This window comes from Chanodichthys erythropterus, chromosome 21 (genome assembly GCF_024489055.1).
Source record: "Chanodichthys erythropterus isolate Z2021 chromosome 21, ASM2448905v1, whole genome shotgun sequence".
Classification (NCBI taxonomy): Eukaryota; Metazoa; Chordata; class Actinopteri; order Cypriniformes; family Xenocyprididae; genus Chanodichthys; species Chanodichthys erythropterus.
In genome coordinates, this window is record NC_090241.1 from 29,939,285 (window position 1) to 29,958,149 (window position 18,865).

Sequence of the window (18,865 nt, forward strand, 5' to 3'; positions counted from 1 at the left end):
ATCGTTCTTGGTGTGAATGGGCCTTAACGCAATATTAACATTCTAGTAACTACTATTAACTAACAAGAAACTCAGATTAACAAATTAGTAAGTCAGCTGAATGCTGTAGTTCACTACTAGCTAATCAGTAACTACTTTTTTTTATTTTTATTTAAAAAAAATAAAAAATAATAATAATTGCATGTTAAACTGACTGTCCTGATGTCATATGTTTCCCTTAGGCCCTGTTTACAGTAGTGCGTTTCCGCTTTAAAATGGCATTTTAAAATGAAAACGATCCTCGTCTATACTGGCGTTTCCACTGTGTTTCAGAAACAATTTCTATCCACACTACACGAATGAAAACACGTCACATGACTGTTCATACACACTGGGCAAGTGCGTACAAGTGTAAACAGTTGCCTTTTGTAAGCCTAAAGCGAGGGACACATTTAATGACTGTAAGGCTGATTATGAATGTAATTTGAGTTGCGTTCAGTCGGAGTTTACGGTCAGCATTTAAAATCATATAGTGTGTTGAGTTCAGTCTTAGAATGTTTTAGATAGTTGTTAAGCGTGTCCCTGGCTTAAGTTGATCGTATTGCCATCAACAGTCTCTATGATCAACTTACGATGGCTTTTGGGAAACGCAGCCCTGCTCTGTTATTTTTGTGTTCTGGTAAGGTAATGTGGGCAGCCATGCCTTCTTTTTCAAAAGTCTCCACTTTGGTCCATTTACCAAAAAAGCCTGAAAGCCTGAAAGTCCATTTACATGAAAAGCAACCCCAGAGATTTCAAACTAAAACGGGGTCTGCAGCATTTTCAAAAGTCTCCATTTTCGAAGGTTGAAAACGCCGGAGTAGTGTAAACGATAGGCATAACTGTAGCAAAAGTTATGCATTTTAAAATGAAAACTAGTGTAAACAGGGCCTTAGACAGCAATTATGAGACCAAATGTAGATTTTTCAAAGTCTATAGACCTTATGTAGCCCTGCTACTTTTCAGTGCTGCGCTCATTGTGTTTTGTCTTCCAGTTTGTTTTTTGACAGCATGAAGGTAAGATCTTACGGATTTAAAATCTTCCCAGTCTACTGACATTTGTTATTACATCTGCTTCAAACATTACAATGCTCATGGTAACTTTCGTTAACTCTACTACAATAAGTAAATCCACTTCACCAGCTAATTACTATTCCACAGCGATGCCATAGAGATACACAGAGCTAATGCAAAAATGTAAGTATAAACACAAAATTCTATATAATTGATCTCAGTAATGTAACAAGTGCTCAGAAAGGCCAAGATGGCAAATTGTGTAATAAAAAAGATTCCAATTTGAACTCATTTTTAAGACCAAATTAACCCCCACACACGTACACCTTCATCTGTTTATCATACGCTCAGTCTGTTCCTGTTTCAGTCAAGCTCATGTCTCGATGGAGAATTAATGGCTTGGGAAAGACTTCAATAGAATGAGACACCATGTTCCTCTGTGATATGCTGACAGAAACCATCTTTGATTATCTCTCTCTAGATTAGCCTTCTCTTGTATGCCGGAACTTTCTCATCATTTCATAATCGCTTACATACAAGATGTGTCTGCTAATTTAGCCAGAGCTCACATTAAAGAAAGAGCATTTAACTTATCTATACAGCAGTTTCAAACCTTGTGAGCAGTCTAAGTCGGCATTAAAATGCAATACCAGAATGCACTGTAAGTAGAGGAATATGTTGATTGCATCATTATTAAGAAAATAATATATTTATAATATTTATACAATTATATTGAGGAATGAAAAAAACAGTTTCATGAAAATACATTTGCAAAAAATAATAAAATTATATAATTACATGTTTATTTTAAAAGGTAGCTGCCTAAGTAGACAGCAAGGTAGTTTGCTACGTCTTGGAACAGAGCTTTTGGATTTAAACTAATAACATGCTGAATATTCCGTATTTCTGTTATAATGCTAACCATGTAAGCATATACTACATATTGACCACACTAAACCACATACCATCGTAATACCGCTGGGTAGGATAATGAAGGCCAGTAAAGGGACTCAATGCATCAACATTACATAAACCTTGTGCCAAATGTCATGTGAAAAGGTTAAGATAGATGGCGGAAAAGAACATTTAACGATGCCAGAAAAAGACCTTTTATTTTATTGTAGGTCTGCTGTTACTTACTGCTCTTGACAGTAATTTTAGTTTTTAGAAGGCACAAAAAATTACTCATCAAATCATGTTAATTAAAAGCTGTGCATCTGTTTTGGAATCGCTGGTTCTGTTTATTTTCATAAGTGATTTACACATTACGAAAGACATTATGCATTATGCAAGTGCTCACATTTCTGGAGGTGGCAGATAGTTCTTGTAAAGGCATATGCTGTAGGCGTTTTATTTAGAGTACTACGCATAAATTGTCCCTTCTACCTGACAGATCACTCAAATGGATGTCCTGAGACACCAGTTGCATAAAATTAGCCACTAAGAACTAGTTCAAGTTAGATTTGAGAGATTTCTGTCCCTCCGTAGAGATCTTACACAACTACCATTTTCAAGGTAGGATAGACATCATTAAAGTAATCCATGTGACTCCAGTGGTTTAACCTCAATTTTATGAATTTATGCTCTGTTTGCACCAAAAAACATAATTTACCATTTTATTTACGAAATAATATTATCCAAAGCATGCTCACGCAACAATGTCAGCTCTCATGTGAACACTAAACGCATGCGTCATGGTGCTCTCATGAACGCGCGTTGTAGATCAATATTTTTGTAAATAAAGTGGTAAATTATGTTTTTGTCACAAACTAAGCACTCAAGTCACTTCATAACCTTGAGGTTAAACCGCTGGAGTCACATGTAGTACTTTAATGATGTCTTTCCTACTTTTCTGGACCTTAAAAGTGGTGGTTACGTTGTACCTCTATTTAGGGACAGAAAACTTTCAGATGTCAATAAAAATATTTGTTTTCCGAAGATGAACAAATATCTTACGAATGTGGAACAACACAAGGGTGAGTAATGAATGACATAATTTTCATTTTTGGGTGAACTAACCCTTTAAGAGATAATCAGTCTTACTTTTCCAATTCAAATTATACCAATCCACCTTTTAAGTTGCTTACTTTAAAATATTAGGACCAGTCCTGAAGAAAAAAAAAAGACTAATAATTTTTAAGACTAGTTTAAGCAGTTTATGCAACTAGCCCCAGATCTGTCATTGTGATAGCCCTAGTCTCTGTAAACAGCAATAAATAAAGCGGTTGCCAATCGAAAACACCTTCTACCTGTCAATTTGAGCTTTCAAGTTTGCTGACATGTTTTTGGAGGGTGGGTTTTAGGGAGTGTGGATGATCTTGAGTGTGAAATCTTTTGTAGAACCTTTTTAGAAAACAATTGAGAAGATTTAAAGGGGACCTATTATGCCCTTTTTCAGAAGATGTAATATAAGTCTCTGGTGTCCCCAGAATGCGTCTGTGAAGTTTCAGCTCAAAACACCCCATAGATCATTTATTATAGCTTGTCAAATTTGTCCCTATTTGGGTGTGAGCAAAAACACACCGTTTTTGTGTGTCCCTTTTAATGCAAATGAGTTGCTGCTCCCGGCCCGCTTTCCAGAAGAGGACGGAGCTTTAACAACTTGTGCTTCGTTTGCTCAACAACAACAACAAAGCTGGAGAATCTCACACAGCCAAAATGATGATTGTCAGTAACGTGTGTTCAGCCTTACATAGTTCAAACTGGAGTCGGACACTGATGGAGAGACTCAGGAAGGAGTTACAACTTTAGAATGCATCTGGACACTTCTGAATGATTAGTGGATAAATGTATGTCGTTTCTGTGGAGTTGATTCAACTCATCGACTAGCATGTGCCGTCATGTGAATCTTTTGTCTGGTTTATGTAAATATTGGGGTTCGTGATGTCAACAACCCGGGAAGAAGCTCATTGTAGTCCCTACTAGCCAGTTGTTGTAGTCCTTAAAAAGTGATTTCTGTAAAAGAAAATATCTTCCTTTGCATTGAACTTTGAGCGTTGTAACTTTGCAGATGTTGTTTAAGCACAAACAGAAACATTACACACCAACTAAAGTTAAAAAAAGTGAAATCATAATCAAGGACCCCTTTAAATATGATGTGTTAAAGCTGCTCTAAGCGATGTCACGCGTTTTTAGGCCAAAACATTTTTTGTCACATACAGCAAACATCTCCTCACTATCCGCTATCTGCCTGTCCCCTGAACACACTGTAAAAAAATGCGGTCCCTGTAGTCGCCACAAGCTCCGAAAACGGCAATAAAAACAAACTGGTGCAGCCTGGACCACTTAACATAATAAACATGCTCCAGCCAATAACTGACAAGAATGATTTTAAAGGTGCGTTCATGACTGTTTCCGGAAGCACGGAGGGGAGGGGGAGGAGGGAGGGTCTAGCCAGCCTCTATTTTGTTTGACAACACTTTGAACGTCAACAGGAAGTTACTCCGCCCAGGATCGCTTAGAACACCTTTAATTTACAATGATTCAGCTGTCTGCTGTATAATTCATGCTCTGGAAGACACAGTAGTGATGCTGTGAAAAAGATATGTGTAAAGTTAGCCTTTGAGTGTTAAATGTTAGCTGATGCATCAAGCAAACTAACAAACAAATGACAGTGTTTCATATGTTCACTTTTGGTACTAACTCAACTTGCTATGATGGATAGTCTCAGCAGGTTTCAATGAGAGGGAAAAAAACAACAACAGTAGTATTGGAAACAGTCTGGCCAGGTTGTGTTGTCCTTGGGCATTGCAGATGCTAAAAAAGAAACCGTGAGCCCAGCCCAGTCGACAGAGATAGCACAGTATTGAGACAGCATAGTATTGACATATTGTCTCCAGGGACACTGAGTACAGGACGACCAGGACCGATTGCGAACATGAACCTCTACCGATTTAGTCTTTCTTCATTTGTTTTGTGTTGGGTTAACAATGCTATGCAGCACAGTATCAATACCCTGTACATGTGTATGCTGTGAAGACTTGGTAGTCTTGATCAGTATCTCATTGTTTGGTAAAAATTTCCAAGAAGGTCTTATTTGGAAACATTAGTTAATGTATTAACTAACATGAACTAACAATATGCAGTACATTTGTTACATTATTTATTAATCTTTGTTAATGTTAGTTAATAAAAGTACAGTCGTTCATTTTAGTTCACAATGTATTAACTAATGTTAACAAATACAACTTTTAATTTTAATAATGTATTAGTAAATGTTGAAATAAACATTAACTAAGAATAATAAATGCTGTAGAATTATTGTTAATTCTTAGTTAATGTTAACAAATGAAACCTTATTGTAAAGTGTTACCCATTATTTTAATACTAATACAACAGCGATCAATATTTTACAGAAAATTTATAAACATTGAATATTGTGTATATTTGGATATTTGTTTTTAATGACCTTAGATGTTTGATTAAACCATCAAAATATGAGGAAAATATTTTATACTTTTAAATAAGGGAAGAAGGAAGAACAAAACCCTAACTTGGTTAAGGTATTTATCTGATAAAATTATTTGACAAAAATAATTTAATAAAAACAACAAAAAAAATAATGAAAACAAAAAGCCTCCATGAAAAAGCATATAATGACTACAAAATAATAATTTGTTAATATTTTATATATTTTATAATATAAAAATGATGTCCGCAAAATTTGCCATGTTTCATTTGCGTTATCACAAATAAAACAATTGACTCCAAGTACAACTACATATGCTTACTAAATATTACAAAATTTTTAATCAATAATTTTTAAAAGTGGACATCACTTTTGGCCACTACTATATATATATGCTGTAGAACCAGTGTTTACAAGATGTAATGTAAGTCTAAGGTGTCCCCTGAATGTGTCTGTGAAGTTTCAGCTCAAAATACCCCATAGATTTTTTTTAATTATTTTTTTTAACTGCCTATTTTGGGGCATCATTAACTATGCACCAATTCAGGCTGCGGCCCCTTTAAATCGCACACTCCCTGCCCCCCCGAGCTCTTGACTATAATACAGTGCATTTACAAAGTTCACACAGCTAATATAACCCTCAAATGGATCTTTACAAGATGTTCGTCATGCATGCTGCATGCATGCGTCGGATCATGTGAGTGTAGTATTTATTTGGATGTTTACATTTGATTCTGAAAATTTTGAGGCTATGCTCTGTGACTAAAGCTAACATTAAACACTGTTGGAGAGATTTATAAAGAATGAAGTTGTGTTTATGCATTATACAGACTGCAAGTGTTTAAAAATGAAAATAGCGACGACTCTCTTGTCTCTGTGAATACAGTAAGAAACGACGGTAACTGTAACCACATTTAACAGTACATTAGCAACATGCTAAAGAAACATTTAGAAAGACAATTCACAAATATCACTGAAAATATCATGATATCATGGATCATGTCAGTTATTATCGCACCATCTGCCATTTTTCACTATTGTTCTTGCTTGCTTACCTAGTCTGATGATTCAGCTGTGCACAGATCCAGACATTAATACTGGCTGCCCTTGTCTAATGCCTTGAACATGAGCTGGTATATGCAAATATTGGGGGCGTACATATTAATGATCCTGACTGTTGCGTAACAGTCGGTGTTATGTTGAGATTCGCCTGTTTTTCTGAGGTCTTTTAAACAAATGAGATTTACACAAGAAGGAGGAAGCAATGGAGTTTGAAACTTAATGTATGTCTTTTTCATGTACTGAACTCTTGTTATTCAACTATGCCAAGGTAAATTCAATTTTTGATTCTAGGGCACCTTTAAGATATCAATCACTATATATGATTGTTGCTTGATATATTGGATCATTTAAATACATTGTAAAATGTATAGGTATGTATGTATATCATATTTATCTACAGTACAGTATTGATCGCTTAACTTGTTGCTTGATATACTGCACTGTTAAACATAAATGGTCACAGTTATAGTGAATATATCTGTCTATATATTAATTTTGAATGAGTGCATGTTATAGAGACCAGATAAAATTGTGTACGAAAATAAGATATTAACTGACATTGTATTGATCTAGGTAATCTTCCAGATGTAGGCACTTAAGGTTAGTGACTATATAGAAAGGATCAGCACCTATGTAATGCATTAATCAATTGGAAGTGGGAACAGGTGCATTAATATGATTCATTACAGTACCTAAGGATCATGACTACAATAGGAAATGAAAAAAAAAAAAAAAAACAAAAACTACTATGGTTGCTAAGTTTCCTAAAATAGATAACTTTTAAACATAGCCTAAAACATTTTTATTTCACAGTTCTGACTTTTTTTCTTGCATTTGAGTGTTTATATCTCCCAGTTCAGACTTTATTACTCGCAATTGTGAGTTTATATCACAATTCTTAGGGGAAAAAGTCAGAATTGCAGTTTCCAAGAAGGTAGCAATTCTGAGGAAAAAAGATAGAAGATCTCACAATTCTGTTTTTCCTTCTAAGAACTGTGAGATATAAACTCGAAATTAACTTTTTTTATTCTTTTATTCCATAGCTTCCATAAACTGCTACTGCAGAACTGTCATTTCCTGCCACCAGGTAGGCTCAAAAAACCCACAAAAACATATAAACACAAAATAGGTCTGTAGAGATAGGAAAACGTGACACTGACAATATATTTTTGATTCTGCTAAGCATGCTGGTCAAACTTGCAAGTTTCAATGAGGAAATCAATGTAAGCTTCATTATGTACTCACCGCACACTACATACTCTTACTTCAACACAGAGACACAAGCCATTGCCCTGGAAACCGATGGAGTTTGCCATGACAACAGAGGCTCTGCTGCCAATTGTGTAGGTGAATGGGAATGCTGCGATTAGGGATGGATTAACACTAACTGTATGTAGACCTGTTGAGAGTTAAACAATTTAGCAGAAATGTTATCATTTTTAAATTGCCGTTTTGCTACTTTTGCATATGGATTAAAGCACTTACAGTATATAGGAAATTAACTTCTAGAAAGCTTTGATTTTGCCTAAAATGGTAAACAAATACATTATGTTTGCCAAGAAGCAGAAATATGCCACAATTCTGCAAATTAATCACTAGCCTTAAAGGAATAGTTCACCCAAAAATGAAAATTCTGTCATCATTTACTCATAATCAGGTTGTTCCAAACCTGTGTGAGTTTGTTTCTTCTGTGAACACAAAAGAAGATATTTTGAAGAGTGTCTGTAACCAAACATTTGATAGACCCCATTGATTTCCATAGACTTTTTCTCGGTACTTTGGAAGTCAGTGCGGTCCATCAACTGTTTTTTTACAGATATTCTTCAAAATATCTTCTTTTTTGTTCAGCAGAGGAAAGAAATTCATACCAGTTTGGAGCAACTTGAGGGTGAGTAAATGATGACATAATTTTTGGGTGAATTATCCTTTTAATGGAAAAGCCCTTAATTAAAGGGACAGTTCCCCCACAAAATCTAAATTCTGTCATTTACTCATCCTCATGTCCTTCCAAACCTTTATTACTTTTTTCTTCCATGGAGAAAAAAAAATCTAAAGACTTGTCGCTCTTTTCCATGAAATAACAATAAAAGGGAACTAAAGCTTTCAATCTTCAAAAAGTGGTCTGAATTTACTCCAAATCTTCTGAAACTAAATAGTATTTCTGTGTCAGAAACAGGCCATAATTTAAGTCTGTATACTATTCACTAATAATATTCCTTTTCAGAGTTGTTCAGTCAGCTGAATCAATGAGTTGAACTTGATTCATGATTCTGATTATTTTTGTAAAAACTTTTTTTCACAAATAAGACATCACATCATATTGCTTTAGAAGACTTAACACCATTTTAATTGTGCATTTATGTCCTTCTCCACCCATTTTTTGTAATCGCATGGAAAAGGGAGACCAGCACATTCTTCAAAATGTCTCTTTTTATGTTCCACAGAGAAAAGAAACTCATACTGGTTTGGAATGACATGAGGGTGAGTACATGATGACAGAATTTTCATTTTTAGGTGAACTCTTTCTTTAACTGTAGCACAAACCTGTTCTTTAATGTCAAAGCCAGACATGATGCTCCAGAAAAGTCGCTTCTGTTCATGCCGAGACACTGACAGTGACATGAGACTCTTGTATCTCTGACTCGCGGCATGTTTTTGGTAACTGCGTGCGGAAGAAAAGAGCGAGACATAGCCGAGCTTGAAAACAGCCGACTGATTCATAACTATTTTTGTGTATGATGGTAAATTTCTTAAGAGCTCTGCAGTCACATCTCATTTTAACAACTTGCATTGATGGGTCTGAAAAAATAATTGCACTTCTCTTTTCATTAGATTCCAAGACTGCCTAGCCTCCTAAATGCTACAAATCACCTCCTAATGAGGTTTAATTAAAGAATGATTAATTATATATGCAGAAATATGGGCTGTTATTAATAAGATGGGGCCCAAGCTCCGAAGAATGTCATCTTAAAAACGACAACACCACATTTTTACTCTCATTGCTTGGCAATGCATAAGTTAAAATGTCACCAGTTAAATGTGTTATCCTTTATGAGATCATGCATAAACACGCATTATACAAGACATCTTCCCCGAAAGTGGCCAAAATCTTCAACAACAAAAGACACTTTACTCACAAATAAGTTGAATGAGATGCGATAGAAAGCGATTAGGGCTGATTGCACAATAACAAGCCACATGGCTTCCTAGCATTTAGATACAAAGCTCACAGAGCATTAGATGATTCATATCACACTGTTGTGATTCTTGATTACGTGATTCACAATAAAGAGTTCACATCACAACTTCTGTGTCACAGGTAATTAGGCTATCCTAACCGCAGCAAACCACAGGTTAAGACCTGTGTACCATGATGAGCTTCATGAAGCAGCTGCTGAGTGCAGCACGATAACTGCAGGACACCTTCTAATAATGCATGAGTGTTCAAGTTACATGTCAAAATAATTCATTGTGGTAACAATAACAATGCATAATTACAGGCTCGCCAAATGATTTCATATTATGTAGGAAATGTTGTTATATCTTGTAAATAACTTTTACTGAAGTACAACATGGACACTAGTGTAAATTAGAAGATATGATAAATATATTTCAATTCTATATATTTGAATTAAAATATCCACATTCTCAGGAAGTCAAATTGGAATGACAGGAAGAGGAATTTACTAAATTGTAATTTAAAGAAATGATAAAACTTTAGTTTAGGGTCCAATTCTCACTATTGACTAGTTGCTTATTAGCATGCATATTACTAGGATATTGGCTGTTTATTAGTACATATAAAGCACATATTAATGCCTTATTCTGCATGATCATATTTTAAAATCCATTAATCTTACCCTTAACTACCTTACTAACTATTAATAAGCAGCAGTAATTAGGTGAAAGTTGTAGTTATAAAAAAAAAAAAGAAGAATTGAATATTTTTAACTTAATGTTTTTGATAAGGTGATCATTTATAATTCATTAAATATGATGAAATGTATAAACTAATTGCAAATTTCCGAGAAGACCAGGTAAAGATTAAAAGCATTTCTAACTCTTTTGTATTTTGGGAACTATTTGTTAGTAAAAAAAACAAAAAAACAAAAAACAAAAAAAAAGTAGAACACTTGGACATGTGAATGTTCCCAGGACCTGTTTGGCCTGCTGAAATTCTCTCATCCAGGAAAGGATCACAAAAGATGGTACAATATCCAAAGAACTACTGGCTTTTCAAGCTTTTGCTAAGGTCAGTGTTCCTGACACCTTATCAAAAATTGATAATAGCATAAATTCTGTGAATTCTATTCTATTTCTGATTCTTTACAAGAATGCAAAGCTGTCCATTCCTGAATTGAAGTGTAACTAGGTCATGAAGAAAAAGGAATCCAATACAAAACAGCCGAATCGGAATGGTTGAGAAGAAGCTAAAATAATGTTTTAAAATACAACATCAAGGTCTAGAACTGAACCCACTATAGGGTTAAGCTGGCAGAAACTAAAACAGGCTAGGTTTTCTGATAACACAGCCAATTAAACCAGAATGTAGACTGTTTGTTATTAAATGCAGTTTAAGTGCATCATTACATTATTACTTTCACCAATATCTCCAATATTAGTCCAATACACACACACACACACACACACACAAAAAATACACAATACTGCAAAACATGAACAATGTGTGCTATTTTGTCATTAATATTAATAAGCCACAGTTCACCCGAAAATAAATTCTGTCATCATTTACTCTAATTACTCAGTTATTCCAGACCTGCACTGATTCAAAATATCTTCTTTTGAGATCCACAGAACAGAAACAAGAAATGGATACAGATTTGGAAAGAAAATTAGGTCAAGAAGATGACTATTTCTGCAAGTTACATTGTTACACCAGTAGGTGGCAACAAATGACTGCCTTCATGGGTGAATCACTGACTCACTGATTCAACCGATACCTTCAAAAATGCGGTTTAATTCAGTAACGAAACACATGATCGGTTCGGCTTTGTTTGGAACTCTTTTTGGTGGAGGAGCAAATACAGACAATGTAACTGGAAATATTATGTAGTTATGCTGCCTTCACATGTTATCGGAAATTTCCTACTTGAATAAAAGCTCGTTGCATTCAAGTGCTTTGTTGTCAGAAAAAAAATCAGGAATCATGGAGGACAACAGGCTATGTAGCTGTTGTGGAAAAAAACTAATAAAGTAGCCTACCTGTCACAGCAGCAATCGTTCTTCCCTCCGCCATGTTTAAAGTTTGTGGCCTGTCCAACTCGGGAACTTGGGTATCAAAATTATCTCTGAATTTCCCAGTGGTAAATACAACTTGATAGGGCGTTCATGTCCAAATTTTAACTAGTAAACTTGTATTTACGATAATTCCGACAGCATGTGAAGGCAGTATTACTCAATAATAACTTTTTGTTTATAGAAAAAATAGAAGCCATATTACTTATTGTTGTTCTCTAACTAATATCATGTTTCGTTTAAAGATAATTTTGAGTGGAGCTAATGTTTTAGCTTTTGCATATTTTAATGCATATTTGCCACTGTATGTAATATTTACAATGTGTTGTACTTCTTACCATTTATCACTTTTAGCAGGGTACAAACTGTTACATTGTACCTGATATAGTTATGATTTTGCAGCTCGTAACTATTATTAAATGAACCTCCTGCACATTAACAATGGAGTTTCATAAATTACACAAATTACTCATTTGCTGTTGTGTTGACTACAAGATTAATGAACAGGGTGGAGCTTTAGAAATTATTAGTAGCAATTTCAAATTCATTTCACCTCATCTAATCCTATCAATTCATACACTGAGATATGAATTTCACTTTTATCATCTGAACTGGCAAAACGGCAAAGGAATTGATTCCAGCCCTGGTCACAAAAGCGGAGTCTTTCCGTAGTTTTCTATTTTTAGGTTAGCCATCCTGACATTAGACACCTTTACAGGCACTAGTCAGATATCCTCATAAATTTTGCATTGATAGAATGGGTGGCTTATTATCTGTATCCCTCATAAGAATTAATGTCCCTTGAACATAATAGTAATAAAATTGCAGTAGTATTAACTATAGAGAAAGAGAAAGGTTGCCTTTTTCACAATAAACAGGGTCACCTTCAACCATATGGTGTTTTATTTTTTTTCAATAAATCAAAGGCATGATAATAATCATATGACACTCAAACTGTGGAAATGTCCTTTATCATTTCCCAGGTATCGCAGTAGGCTTTACAAAGCAGAAGGTAACTGCCTCTCAGAGCTGCAAGGGCTTCTGGAAGGACATTGGCTGTAAATAACCACATCCAGTAAGTGATTACTTCCCTTTATACCAAATAGAGACAATAAATAAGACTGGTGTTTTGTGACATCTCTGAGATTCAGGAAATATCCACATCCTCAGGCACAGGGCTGGGTCGGAACTTCAATAAAAGTTATGGGCTAAATCAGAAATGAGATTCTTTGAAAAGAACATTTGCTAATTACTCCGTCTTGACCTGTTCGTGCTTATAGCCTGAACTCACAGCATCACCTTTAATTGAGATTAATCTTGGCTGATTTGTCATTCTTTGCATTTGGTAAGTATTCTAATACCAGCAGTTTGTCTGTCTCCTCCAGGTGCAACACTGACAGCAATACACTCTATACCATGTTCAGTCCTTATGAATTTATAAAAGAAATATGTTAGATTTCACTGCACGGCCTGACTACACAATAAGATTATATTAGATTGTCATCATATCATTTCAAATTACTATTTCAAAGCTAGAATGCATGTGTATATATTACCAGAAAAAAATCCATAAAACAGAAAAGGTACTGGCCATTTTCTGCCAGGACATTTTCTGTTAAAGGAATAGTTCTCCCTAAAATTAAAATTATCAATTTACTCACCCTCAAGCCATTCTGTATATAACTTTCTTCTTTCAGCCGAACACAAATGGAGTTATACTAAATAATATCCTGGCTTCCCAGTTTTGTAAGCTTTTTTTGTAAGCAAGTTTTTGAAGCCCCCAAAAGCACATCCATCCATCATAAAAGTAATCCACACAACTCCAGTAGGTTAATAAATGCCTTCTGAAGCGAAGAAATGGGTTTTGTAAGAACGGCCGTACGCGTGTTCACAGGATTGTCGAGTTTCGGGCGAAGGGTGACCTCTGACCTGACATATGACATAGGCGTAGCATAAGCTTAGGTGAGAACTGATGAACGCGGAAGCACAGAGGATAGAGCAAAACAAAACACCAGGCACAAATTAGAAGTCCAAAATGAGAAGTTTTAAAGAAAAATGTCAAAGGATTTCGAATAAGAGGAGCTAAGTCTTACATAATACATCCAGTCAGAGGACGAATAACGTTGCCGGAAGCCAGTGATTATAGTTTATAATGTTTTATTATTATTGTGTTATTCAATGCCAATACAAAGCTGGGAAGACCCAGAATATTATTTAATATAACTCTGATTGTGTTCCACTGAAAGAAGAAAGTCACACCTAGGATGTATTGAGGTGAGTAAATTATGGGATAGTTTTCTATTTCTTTAAATTTACAGACATTTCCTTTAACCCTAAAATAAAATAAAAAAAACGGGGAAACACCTGTAAAAAAGGAAAACAGGAAATTCCTTTAAACTGTTATATATTCTATGTGTATTATAGGTTTTTCAACTTTTTCAAGTTAATTTTATATACTCCTGTGCTGTGAAAAATGACTTTTTAATAATTATTAGAGAATTTGAGTATTAGAGTATGTTGTTTAAAATATTTAGTAACAAATATTCACTATTAACAATGACTTCTGCCTCAATAAACTCATAATTTACTGCTTATTAATACTTAGTAAGGTAATTGTTGTAGCTTTTAAATATAGGCATTGGAAAGGATTAAGGGATATAGAATAAAGTTATACATAATAAGGCATTAATATGTGCTTTATAAATACTAATAAACAGCCAATATGCAAGCTAATAAGCAGCTACTTAAAAAACGTGGGAATTGTTCCCCATACTAAAGTGTTATTGAATATTTTAAATATATCACATCCAAAGTATTTCCCAAACATATTTCATGTCATCTACGCATGAACTTGAACATGAAGTCCTGTGGTTAAAAATGCATAGATTAAAGACGCACAACTCAGATTTACAATGTAGCTAGTCAATACCGGTAATAAATGGCACTGAATCAAAGCTAGAACATATTACATAATAAATTGCATGTGCAGTTGAATTAAAAACAACATTTACTGCCTCAGCATTCATGCCTCGACTGAGGCGTCACAGCTTTGACCATGAGGCTTCAATACAAGGTCCTTAAAGCAAATTGACACCTCCTAACCTTGTAAACACTATTAATTAGTGTCCACCAAATATAGTATGGTAATGCATGACTAGTAAATGCAGAAAAGGTGAAGTCTAGCTTTGATATATGACCGGGTGGTAATTTGCAATGATATGACGGCGGTCTGACATAATTTCATTGTGCGGTAGGGCCATGCAGCGAAATCTGATTTGAGACAGATGTAGACAGAGCCCGTTCGAGTGATAATAGAGGGGAGAAAGGAGGGGCTGAAAACAGAATGGGACACAAAATCTTATGGAGGATAATTAATGTGACATTTCCCTGACATTTAGCCAGAGGTGCAGTGAAGGAGCCTGAAGAAAGAGGGAGGGAGAGACGGAGGGGGAAGAGGAAAAAGCCAAAAAAGAAGCCTGACTCTTTGTTCAGTTCTTAACTGAATACAAAGCACATGGGTGCACATGTGCCTAAACAATGGTCTAATTTAGCCAGAAACCACTCAAACACCCTCAAACACTAACTTTGTCCTTTAGTGACTTATAGTTCTTTCTTTCAAAGTGATAGAGTCATCTCTCTGTTGCCTGGTAACAGGAAGGACAGTCTTACACTGAACTGTCCCTCCCAATCCCATGTGACTATATATCAGCACAGGTATACAATTATAGAATTAGAGCGCGTCAAATAGATGACCAACACAGACCGAGAACAAAAGTTTACAGAGAGGCACTGCATCTCTAACAATACCATTCAACCAAGATGCTGTTCTTATTGATCCAAGACCAAAAAATGTCAACCAAAACTGATGTAGATCCATATAGATGTCAGACCTGCACCTATGATCGACCCATAGAAGCTCTGAGTGTGAATGTTTACATGGAAATACTACGTTTTGAATTATGTGAGAAGCACGAAAGTGCCACTCTGTTGCGATTGATTGCACGACTGAAGCTATTTGGTTAGAGTCCAGAGGCTTGAACTGCACTTTTTACATTGGCCTTTTAAGCTAATTGAGTGTTGATATATGCTTATGTTGAAGTTGCGTTTTTTTCTTGGCAGATGAAGATGTTTGACACAATGTTGAATGCTGCTGGAATGCTATTGTATATGATATGAGAGACTCCCTTTCTCTCTAACCTGAAGCACACTGTTGTGGAAGTTGTTTGTTTATGTCTGAGTCCTGACCTATTTATCAGTCTGTCTATCAGTGTATGTAGTGATGTATACCTTGGCTGCTACAGACGAGCCTGGTTTCTCTAGTAGGTCCCATAGTTTCTTCCTTTTCTCTGAACAACACGTATTATCAAACTCTTCGCCATCCCGGTCCTTCAGAGTATCCGCTTCCCGCTTGAGCTCCTCGTTCATCTGCTCTTTCTTTTGGTGGTACCGCGCCTGGCAACACGACTCCAGGTAGATCTCATCCACCCCCCAGTAGTCCAGCTCCTGGCTGAAGGACAGGGCACACATTTCCTCCATCATGTGCAACTTCCCAGTACGGTAGAAGTTCAGAATAGACGTGAACGCCCCAGGGTGCCGGTCAAAAAAGTACTCGTTGTCGTCTAGGTTGTAGTCGTCGCATATTTCCATGAGTGATTCGTGGGTTTTGCAGTCTCGTAACTTGCCCAGTCGTGTGCGCGGCAGTCGGTCCAGGGTTCTCCACAGGACCTCGTGCGGCAGACCCCCTACGTTCAGTTTGACACGCCGGTAGCACGACATACTCCGGATTATATCCACAGGCTCCGGGGGCAGAGAGGCTGTCGAGCGAGAGCCAACTTTACTCATTCCTGCAGAGGGTTTATCCATGTTGTTATTTGCGTAGACTACCCTATGATGTTGGCCATGGGACAGGCAGTGTTACCAGTGGTTCTCCGAGCTGTTTCATTCTATTCGGGCTGCTGAAGAAAGGAGAAACAAGAAATGAGCTGTGTGTTTTCTGATGTTTGTACAGTACTCTGTTAAAGGGATAGTTCACCCAAAAATGAAAATTCTGTCATCATTTACTCACCCTACAGTTGTTCCAAAACTGTATAAATTTCTTTGTTCTGCTGAACAAAAAGGAAGATATTTGGAAGAACGTCAGTAACCCAACCAAACAGATCTCGCCCCCCATTTACTACCATAGTATGAAAAATAAATACTATGGTAGTCAATCAGTCAAGATCTGTTTGGTTACTGACATTCTCCCAAATATCTTCCTTTGTGTTCAGCAGAACAAAGAACCTCATACAGATTTGGAACTACTTGAGGGTGAGTAACGTTAAATGATGACAGAATTTTCATGTTTTGATGAACTATCCCTTTAAGATTGATCGATTAAATAAATCCATTAATAAACTCCTAAACCAGTCACTTACTAGCAGAAGCATATTTTATTAAAAGTTTGTCAGGGTAAGGAATCGAAAATCAATTAAAAGCATTGATATTTGCAAGACTTTTAATTATTTTAACGGTTCCTGAACGCGCGAGTCTACTTCACGCGCCACCGTGTTGTTCGATTCTCGAACAAATGACTCTTATGAACCGGTTCTTTTTAGTGGATTAAAAACATGTAGCACGACCAGTGTAATCTGATTCCTGCAATAAACGTCTTTGATTAGCCGGGTTTTGATTCGGAGTTTCATCGAATCAATAATATAGCTCGACCAATATGATTCGAATCCTAAACGAAGTGGTCGATTCTTATTATTCGATTCTTTTCAGTGATTCAGTAAGATAGCACGAACAGTCTGAGCCGGTTCTTTTTAGTGAATCTAACTGCATTTATGCTGCCTTTAAAATGTGTGTGAAAAGTCGTTAAAATGTCTGTATAAGCCCACTTTGTTCATATCTTTTTTTGTTATATCTGTCTGTTGGAGTCTGAAATGATCTCGTTTTTTGACAACAGACTATCGAGGACAGTAAATTCAATACGAATTTTCAAATATGAGGCTACTAAATGAATCTGAAGTACTAAGAGTAGTTAATGGAGCCGTTAAGGAACCGGAATCATTACGATGAATAACAAACATTAAATTTCTTACGAATCCCAAAGCCTGAGAAGTCGCTGTCCACCGGAGCGGTGCTGAATCGCCTGCTGCTTTCCTGAAGGGCAGTTTCTGTCGAAGTTAAACGCCCGTTTAAACTCCCAAAAGATAACAAACATTTGAATCCAAATAAATTGGAGCGCACGCGATCCACCTGTCATCCTCTGAAAGGAACAGGCTATTTAATAATCATCATCATTTCAGTAGGCTACATCTGCCGTTTGAGAACTCCCCATATCCCCTTTGGTATATTAAAAGACTCCATAAACTAATAAATTAAAAGACTAAAAGGTTATATTTAATTTCCATACCTTGTAACTAAAGAGTTAAGTGTAACGTCGGCTGGAGCCCGACCGTAGTCTACAGCTGCAGCAGCAACAACAACATGCAAAATAGGAGGAAAACATGATGACATGATAGACATTTTGGTTTAGCCTTTAGTACACGCTGCGAAGCTAATTAAAATGGATTTTAATGAGCATCGCACGTCTTTTCTTGGATAAAATGTAATTAATGGCATCAGGCAGTCGTTATTGACATCAATGTGTCAATGCAGCTGCGCTTATGATATGATTTCATTGATCTTCTTGCACACTTGAAGACAAAAGTGACGCTAAATACGCAAAACACATTATTCTGGACCATAACAGAGGGCATATTCAAAACATCTTGGCAAAGCGCTATCATAAAAACATTAAATATAATTTAAACGTTGTAGGAGTGGCATCCAGCAGTAGCTATTGATCCATAGGGAAAAATGCATCTTCTTCAGACGTGTTCACGCCACAAAACAATATTATAACCTCATTGCAGCTGTAGTTATTAGTATGGCATGTTTAATTGCAAAAAATGCAATTAAATAGTATTCATAAAAAGCTTATAGCTCATCTGCACACCATGTCACACTTTACCCATTATGTTTTCGGCAGAAATTTCCAATACGATCAATAATACTTAAGCACAAGGTAAACATTTATAAAAACTGGGTAGACTGATAAATATCGGTAGACAAAAAACCCACCTT

General features: G+C 36.0%; 1 protein-coding gene across 1 annotated transcript in view; it reads right to left on the reverse strand.

Annotated features, from left to right (window-relative positions):
- Positions 1-16,621, reverse strand: part of kcnb1 (potassium voltage-gated channel, Shab-related subfamily, member 1) — a 31,742-nt gene extending 15,121 nt beyond the window's left edge. The window contains exon 1 of the mRNA XM_067373963.1: positions 16,046-16,621. Within this exon, the coding sequence (XP_067230064.1) occupies positions 16,046-16,621 (576 nt within the window). The remainder of the gene's footprint in view (positions 1-16,045) is intronic.
- Positions 16,622-18,865: the final 2,244 nt, after the last annotated feature.